This window comes from Epargyreus clarus, unplaced genomic scaffold (assembly GCF_041222505.1).
Source record: "Epargyreus clarus isolate Ecla_fem2 unplaced genomic scaffold, WU_Ecla_fem_2.2 ptg000017l, whole genome shotgun sequence".
Classification (NCBI taxonomy): domain Eukaryota; kingdom Metazoa; phylum Arthropoda; class Insecta; order Lepidoptera; family Hesperiidae; genus Epargyreus; species Epargyreus clarus.
Genome location: NW_027332225.1, coordinates 11864395 through 11873924, shown reverse-complemented (window position 1 = coordinate 11873924; position 9530 = coordinate 11864395). Strand labels below are relative to the sequence as shown.

Here is a 9530-nt window from a genome sequence, read left to right as displayed (position 1 = left end):
ATGATCACAAAAAATATTATTTGTTGATTAGTAATAACAAGTATTTTGTTAGGTTGAATAAACGGTTATTTTCTTTCTTTCTTTCTTTATTCATTTAATACAATCCAAACTTATGCAAAGTGTCAATTCCGATATGTGTGAAGGTGTCAAGTATTGAAGCCTCGCAGTCGGGGAACATGGTCTCGCAGTCAGCCCTGGTCTCCCTTCCCAGCCTCTCAGCTGCGTGGTACTCATTATCCGTGTGGTGGGATATTACGTCCTTGGTCGATGATGGTCTGGAAGAAATAAATAATTTGTGAGCCTTAAAAAGAATGCATATTATCATTGTCGTCACATTATTTTCACACTACCGACCCGACTACCATGAGTGAGGATTAGTAACTGTAGTCTTCACAAAGTTTTAAAAGAGGCTTTTGAGAATTATGAGACATGAAGATTTTTTTACCTCAAAACCAATGAAACCTCAATCCATTACAAATAATAACAACATTGCAATGTACACAACTTTATATGGTACTGACTACATTCAATATCCATTTATCACAACATAGCTGTAATGTGACCCAATTGAACTATTTTTTAAGCTACGCCCTATTCATGAGCATGAGTTTTTGATGAAAACAATACATTATAAGTACAATGTATTGTTTTGTACTCATAAATAATTTAGTGTTACTAGTATTAACGTAATGTAAAAACACATTTTTTTCACTATTCACTTGTTTCAATACACGTTTCCCTCAAGGAATGGAACGGTGAACATTTTTATTAACCTCATACGGGGTTCAAGTAGCCCGTACTTACGTGAATAATATATGGCCAATTTCTCCCAACAAGCCGTTCTCGTGTGTAAAGGGGACCTCCGCCGCCTCGCAGATAGTTCGGAGCAAGCATGGACGGCCAGAGTAACCGTATCTGCGAAATTTAGAAGATATAAGACTTAGCTAGATCCTCTAGCTAATGCAGAACATGTATTTTAGGTTATCTATCAAGCTCTTTGCGAAAATTTATATTAAATTTAGTAAAGAAATGCTGTGGAATATTTTAATACTAACTTTAAATGATAAATTTTAATATAGTTATCTCCTTTTGTTTTTGAAATGGGTTAAATGTATAAAATAGGTACGTTAATAAAATTTATATTTAATGTAGATATAATATACGTTTTATAACATAAAACATAATGGTTTAATTTTCTGCTAAGTATTATTAAGATTTTTTGTAGGAGAAATTTCTACAGTATGGTAGATAACATTTTGGACATTGAGGATGCATCTATAACTTGAATGGATCCAAATTAAATTCATGTCAAAATTAAAAATCAATTCTGATAAAATTCGTATAAAATTAAAAAAGAAGATACAATCACAGACCTTTCCATCATGTGCTCGATAATTTTGTAAAAGTCCCATCTATTCATTCTTTGTGGTTCTTGTTCTTCTTCCAATTGCTTTTTGTCTATAAGTTCTTGTCGCCTAATCGCTTCTTCTAAAGGCAATTCAGTGCTAACTTCTGATAAATCATTTGTATCTACTAAACCACCTTCAGCATACAATAGCGATCGCTTCCTTCTATTATCATTAAATGTAATATCTACTAACGTATCATTTTCTTCTTCGAAATCATCCATCAGCGTACTATTATCTGCTTTAGTCATTCCTCTAGAAGACTCTAGGTCTAAATCAGTATCTATTTCATTCCCAGTTTTATCTTTATCATTAGGTGTTTCTCCATCCATATCTCTCGAGATAGTATCAGCAAAACCATATATTCTACTAGTATATTCTGAACTGTTTGTAGGCAAATCATATTGAAACTTGATCACAGTGCCAACAGTCACAGAAGCCTCCTTCAGATCCACCGGAACACCCAAACCGATGATAAACTGAAATTAACGTTGCATAATTAATTACAATCAGAGAATCAAAGGTAATTGAAACTAATGTTTGTGTATATTCGTGATTAGTGCAAATTATTGCACAAGGTTATCTCATCGCTGATGTGTAACGCAGCTAACATACAAGATATACAGGGTGTTCCATGAATAGTGTACCAGCGAGGGTTTATAAAATGAAAAAGGTTTATAAATATAAAAAGCAGTGATAGCCTAGTGGTTAAGAAACTCTACCTCTCGATCGAGGGGTCCAAGGGTCAAATCCCAGGCACTCACCATGTGATTTATCAAAAAGTTATGTGCGTATTAGAAATTAATTATCACTTGCTAAACGATGAAGAAAAACATCGTGAAGAAACCTGTATACCTGAGAGATAAATAAAAAAGTATCTAGATGTCAAAGGTATGTGAAGTCTTCCAATACGCACTTGGCCAGCGCGGTGGACTATGGCCCAATCCTTCTCATTATGAGAGGAGACCCGTGCCCAGCAGTGGGACAGTAATGGGTTGTTGATGAGGGTTTATGGTAAACGAACATTCACACCTATCGATATAATCCTCCTGTATTTTCACCGACATTTTGTAGCTTTGGAGGTATGATGTTATATTGTCTTATTTATTCATGTATTGTCATGAGCTAATACGCTTGATAGATAGTGTTGTATAATCGACGTTATATTTTGAATTCACACAGCTTATCATATCTTCCTCTAAAATATTATCACTTATCTCTTCTCGTTCACCATATGACAGAGCTTTATGTTTATTACATGAGTACCTATCTAATTGGACTTGAGAGATTGGATTACATCCACTTCATTCCATTCCACTTGTGCATAATGCATGGACAATACCTATTTGAATTCCAGACTTCTACATGCATTTGCAATGTTTATGATTAAATGAAAAATGCTTACAAATGACTAAACGTTGAATAAGATTACACTATAAAATAATGGTATCGTTTGTTTTAATTCGGAAAAATACTTGGAAGTGAGACATAGATATGTAAGTGTACAGTAAGCGTACTTTTTATCAATATCAGTCGTTTAATTATCAGGAGTAATGGGACATCATTAGGTGAATAGATAGCAACCTACCTTATTTGTATTCAAAGTACATAAAACATATTTTTCATAATTAACAATAAATTAGTAGGAAAACTCTCATAATTACAAAATTGCGGGTACATTACTTATAACAACGTCGGTCTATTTATCATAAAGTACATTTCAATTGCTTCCATTTTAAACGAAATTTCCAAAAGTAATTTGAGTAAATAGCCCATAAATCTACTTGTACTAAACTTTCACGGCAAACAAGAATAGAATCGTAAACGAAAATTTAATTAAAAATTATGAAAACAACCTCAAACAATAATGAGAAGAAAGTAATATCGGCCTTCTCAAGCCGAGTACGTACTTAGAACTTTTATTCTTATATAAATTACTGTATTGTTCCAGTTTGGAGGAATTTTCGGTATTATGATATTATATAGGCGTGCCGTATGAATATCGATAAAACATTTTAACGACAATTATAATAGTAAAATAGAATTAAACTTTATACGTACAAAGGCATCAAAATACAGGTCTAGAATATAACCCCAAATCTAGTATAAAAATTGTAACTAGATTTGGGTACAGGTAGGATCTGCTTTCCTAAGAATCGAACCCAAAACTTGTTGCTTGACAACTGGTATGATAAAATTTGGTTCCATATCAAAGTAAACATAAATATATACTTATAATGATATTTTAATCTATCAGAAATATGAAAACTTGAATGAATATTAAAAAACCTTTATCGATATAAAAATAATCGATAACTTATTATAGAACTCGGAATCTCTACCAAAGCAATAACGACAAAATTAAGACGCGACTGTTTCTGAGCTTCCACTTAATGACATTCCTATCATTAACTGTCTATTCATTTAATATTAAATCCAAATTATTTTGGAATGGAAAGGCGTTTTAGGCAGTATCGAAATGTTGATGGGATTTCCAAGATTTTTGGAACATCACAAAATATTGTTAATGGCTTTGAAACAAACAAAGTAATTACAAGTTGAGATAACTTCATAAAAATCAAAGGGTTGCATTCCGAGAGTGCCGGCAGAAGTAAAAACTTTAGAAATAAACTGAATAGTAAAATATAATAAATAAAAAATGAAACTGACTCCTATTGACATATTTTTTCCATGCTGACACCGGATGACATCTTGACTTTTGCAGTTTGCTTTGCTGCCTTACGAATTTTCGGTCAAGTCACGTGTACTGACGTGAGTTCAACTTTTTTTTACCTATCACAAATAGTGCAGTGATTTATTATTACACAAATTTCTTATAAAAAATCCTAATATTTATAATTCCTTACTTCTATATTTAAACGACTTATACCGATATAATAAATAATCAATTATTACACGACCTCAGTATTGATTGAAACTACCCATTACATATTAGAAGGTAAACTAATGTCCAAATTAATATTTGTCTAAAAACTATTCCTCCTCTTTATTTTTTATTCATGAATACTGATTGATATACGAGTATGTATGTACATGCCTCTGATTGAGAATATCTATATAACAGACGTTCTTATATTCATCGGGAATTTTGATTGCCTAGAGGAATACTTGATTTTTCTGAAGCCTGTTCTGATTTGTGTTATTATTTGATACTTGTATGTATGTTTGAAGTTGGTTCATTATTCATAGTTTAAATTATATCGCGTCGCTATTTGTCGCTTCATAACAGAAATTCTCTGAACAGCATATCTCATCAATTAGAAATTAAATTCAACTCTAATATAACACAAACTCTCTTTAAAACCAAATATATATAAGTCTGAAATCCGGCCAAATTCTTTCGACAAACAGAGACGAATCCAAAACACTTAGCTAATCACAGTCGCATCAACCGCTATTGGACGGAAACACATCAACCAAATAAAAATTAGCTGAACGGGGCTTTAGCGCACAAACTAATTGCATTTAAATTCACGAACAAAAAAGAGTAAGGCTTCGTTAAGCCGGATCCAGTGTGCAAAGAAAACATCATTTGCTTAAGTAAAATCAGCAACGGCATGCAAATTTGCAAACTCATCGGAACGGGAACATAAATGTGAAGGTAAAGTATAGGCGGGGAATTCTAAAACATAACTAATACAGTCATTTATGTTATTTTTCAGCGAAGCCAAAACTTCGCTAAATAAAGAAGATGGTTTGTACTTTGTATTATCTACTCCTAGCAGACTAAATTAAAGATTATCCACTAAATCTACTATTCTGATTCTGTTCAGACAACTTTGAGGATGAGAACATGAAGACTTTACGTTTTCATTAAATATTGCAGCATGTGACATTTCTACGGGGGGTCCATTGCGGCGACACCATCTTTACTTCTATGACAGGATTATAACTGATGTGTAAACTGTATGATTATGATATAAGTTTGTCACTATTATCGAATACGAAACACCTTTGATGATATATCGCGTTCTAGCTACGTTCCAAAGGGGAGCAATGCTAATGTAATCGACTTCAGTACCCTTACCAGGAGTTTTTACGTTTCGACAAATGGAATTTGTATGGGCCAATACGTAAACAAATACCAAAACAGTCATATTTGTCGAAACACAAAAACTCCTGGTAAGGGTACAGATATGACTCCTGTCCTATATAGCATCAATTACAGATATCCACAGAAAATTAGCACTTAACATCAGGCGAGGAATATGACCGGTAACTGGCCTATATGTTGACCGTCCCATTACGCGAATAGTTATACGAGTATTAATGTACTATTTTAGTGTTTTAGAGTATTAATGTACTATTTTAGTGTTTTTTTTTTGCTTCAAGAGATATTTAAATACGCCCCTGGCACGATTGCGTACCTCTGAACCGGGTAGTTCAATAGACATTACAACGCATATGAAATCGAATTTCAATAAAGAATACCTGAGCTCTAGCGGGTCCTCCGTCAGGGTACACGAGGTACCGTTTGCGTCTGTGTGCGTCCCCAAACGTTACGAGCAAGAACAAAATCAACGTCAGCAACATAGTAGCGTAGTTTGTAACGAACCGTCGATGTGTGAACGCTGCGCACGATAAAATGGCTGTTTGCTCACAGCTGGCTTAATGAACCGTTATGTTTTCTCCCCGATTTGGGAACGGCGGATACGTCGTGATCTATCAACTAGCTGAAACAAACTCGACCCGAAACGAGTTTGGCTATCCAAAGTTTGTTTTCAGAATCGGTTGAGAAAAATCGTAGCGTGGCCTTGGTAAGGTAAAACATTAGGCCGTAGACCACTTAATAAAAAATACAGATAACTTTATAGAACGAACTAATGATTATGACACAAATTCAAAAATAGTATCTAACTATGTATACAAACTACGATATCCCTTGTAAAACACCTAAATTAAGTTGATTACTTTCATGAAAACTGAAACATCATGTGGATTTAATCAGGAATAGCTTTGCTCATAAACGCCGCCAATTAAGCGCTTAATGAGTGTTCTCTTTGTAAAACAGTTCTTAATTCATTTGATAACCCCACGCTTCCATACGCCTGTTTATAAGATACGTCACACACCACCATAGGGTAAGCTAAAAATTATATTAATTGAAAATGGTACTGATAAACATATTGAAAAAATCCTTTTAAAATGTGAAGGATGTAGATAGGGTGTAGATAACGCTGACTTAGTTAAAATTCCTTATCTTCATACAACAATTCTTAAATATCTAAGAAATGTAGCTTTCATCGCAGTACGTCTTAGACTAGACATTGCATTACCATAAATAGTAAAGGAGTAAGTGTCAATAGACTACACACATGAAACTACTACTATCAAGCAATGCCCAAATGGCTGATTAAAATGTAGGGTTGTGCTTCGACGACCTTACAGAGTAACTAACAGTTTAACTTATGTAAAATATTCGAAATAGAAGTCCTCTAAAAGAACTAAAAGTGTCACTGAATAAAATAATTTGACTACACCTGTAACAAATGTTTGAATTATTACATGACTTTAATTTTCAATCGAGAAAATCGTTTTCCACTCACACGTTAGTCGTCGAACAACTCTGTTTGCCTTCAGACATTTCAGTTTTCCGAGCAAGATTTTCAAAACAGCAAATTAACTTCGTGTACAGCTCAAAGCACCAAACAAGCAGCGAAATTTCAACCGTCGCGCAAACCACGAAAATGAGAATGTCGGCGAAATGAAATGTGGCTACAATTGCTCGATAGGGAACATATTACCTGAATTTAGAAGCGGTTTTGAAAATAATGGCTTCGATGGAAAAGTTAAATGAAATGCCATTAATATATCGTGTATTGCATTCAGTTAGTTTTTAGATTCTTTAGATAAAACGAATAATCGTGAAGTAAGGAAAGCAACTAAGTCGAAAATACCATTTGCTAAATTTTGTTTTACCCGATACTATAAAAAATAAAGTCAATAAAAACAAATCATATACTTTTACAAATAATACTGGAATAAGTAGTAAATTTAACTGAATATAAAATAATATACATTAAACAGTACAAAACCAGAGCCAATCAACTCTAACAACGGAACATAATTTAGATGCTAAATAGAAAATAGCTTTTATAGTCAAACACAAACAACATGCCTCAAGCATGCGACAGTGAAATCCAATTTAGCCCTTTACGCTGGCAAATTTGCTTCCGGAAATATTATTATCCTCTGTAACTATGATTAGTAAAATGTTTGCACTTAAGTATGTTCATTATATTCGCAATTGATTTCTTAAAATTCTTCCTCTTACGTTATTCATTTTTCATTTATGTTCTGGTCGTTTTTTTTAATCTCATTTATTTAGAAGTTGTTTTGGTCGTTTAATTTCATAGAAGACCTAAGATAACTTTTTTGCATTATTTTTTAAAAGAGTTTGACAAAAAAATCAAACTCAATTACATATATGTTAACTGTTGCCTGGTTCCTTTCCTTGGTCTTGTTTCTACAATTTTTTTTCTTCTTAATATCTTTGTCTATAAATTTAATATTTTATAAATTAATTTGAATTAAATTTGTTTTCGCCTGATTTTATAGCGACAAATTTGTAACATGTATTAAAATTACCTATATATTTCAGTAGTTTCAGAACGCATTCCATTTACGATTTTAACTTCTTTAAATATCCCAATCTATTCAGTTCGTTTATTTGGACTTAACACTGTTGAGTTTAACTAAGCAAACTTTCATTTAATTTTCATTGTTTTCATTTGTCCTACCTTTTAAATAAAAAAGAATACCTGAGTACGAGCCGGTCCACCATCAGGATACACTAGATATCGCCTGCGTCGGTGGGCTTCCCCAAAACTTAGGAGTAAATTGAGCAAAATCAACGCCAGCATCATCGTATTGACAAAGGCGTAGATTTACAATGCCAACCGTGTGTACGTATGCACGATAAAATACTGAATGTTTGTTCTCAGTGCTACTATCATAATGAGCCGTTGTATCTTGTCTCCGATTTGGGTTGTATCTAACGGTGATTGGGCGGTTCGATCTTTTGTTCTACGTATGTTAGATTGGTAAGCTGAATCAAACGGCAAGTACATTATTGTGACATCGTTCTAAATGGCAATTTGTTTTAATGGAAAAAATATAATATACTTTTTAGATTAATACTAAGAAGCCGGAAGTTTAGAGCAAGATACCAAACTAATGAATTCAAGTGAATAACCACAACGAATAACAGCCAAAATAACAAACTGTTTCCATCATCACCAAAAATCTTAAATTTCATTAATTTCATCCTGTATTCTTTCTTCGCCTTAACTTAAAATGCCATGAAGAATGAAAAACATACATTCATACATACGCTCGCAGAATTGGATAAATATTAAATAAATATATTAAGCCTTCCAAGCAAAATAATCAAAGGAGCTAATTAACGGTTCGTAAAGTCAAACGCAACAAGCAATTCAACAACTATCCTGTAAGTCATGCAAATAAGAATGTCTGCGAAATTAAATAGGGATTGAAATGTACGATAGGCGACGGGTTCATTTGGGTTCAGAAAAGCTTTTTAAAAACGGTATTTCCAACAGAACGCACTAAAAGCAAGCGTATTACAGAATTTGTCACTTTTTCAACTGAAATTTTCAATTTGTCTAGATATCGCAACTCTATCAATAAGCTCACAATATTTTTTGTCTCTTTTATCCGTATTCCTGCTTCTTTTATGTGTATAAAAATGTATATTTGAATTATATTAATTTTGTTACTCTTATATTTTTTTATTTCAATATAAATTTAAATAGTGTATAACATTATTTCAATATAAATATAAATGTATAACACTGTTATAAATTGTAAAATAATATTATTCAATTAAATTTAACATAATTTCTTTAATAATGATATATTTACATTTCATTGTCTTTAATAACATAAAGGTATATATTATTATATATATACGAGTAAATTAAACAACTGTTTTAATACTAAGAAGGGACTTAGCATGCACATTAAAACTGAAACAACCTATTTCAAAGCGACCACGTAATCCCATTTGACACTTCAATAATTGCTTTTACGAGTATGACTATTATTTTCCGTTGAATTCGATTTATTTTAATATCTCCCTTG

At 32.6% G+C, this 9530-nt stretch overlaps 1 protein-coding gene across 2 annotated transcripts; it reads right to left on the bottom strand.

The window, feature by feature from the left end:
• Positions 1 to 8380, bottom strand: LOC140749161 (uncharacterized). Of its 2 annotated transcripts, none has more exons than XM_073082202.1 (4): positions 8189 to 8380; positions 1374 to 1885; positions 805 to 915; positions 1 to 275 (listed from the first exon to the last, which is right to left on the bottom strand). In XM_073082202.1, exons 1-4 carry the CDS (start codon positions 8291 to 8293, stop codon positions 95 to 97), a joined length of 909 nt encoding a protein of 302 aa, XP_072938303.1. In that variant the 5' UTR covers positions 8294 to 8380; the 3' UTR covers positions 1 to 94. The 2 variants fall into 2 exon arrangements, with proteins under 2 accessions (XP_072938303.1, XP_072938304.1); XM_073082203.1 differs by lacking the exon at positions 8189 to 8380 and adding an exon at positions 5859 to 5992.
• Between the last annotated feature and the right edge of the window lie 1150 nt (positions 8381 to 9530).

Bases quoted from the DNA above. Each gene is read 5' to 3' on its own strand.
- LOC140749161 (XM_073082202.1), bottom strand. From the start codon at position 8,293: ATGATGCTGGCGTTGATTTTGCTCAATTTACTCCTAAGTTTTGGGGAA. The intron at 916-1,373 runs GTCTGTGATTGT...TAAATTTCGCAG, and splicing joins ATCGAGCACATGATGGAAAG to ATACGGTTACTCTGGCCGTC. The intron at 276-804 runs GTAAGTACGGGC...TATTTCTTCCAG, and splicing joins ATTGGCCATATATTATTCAC to ACCATCATCGACCAAGGACG.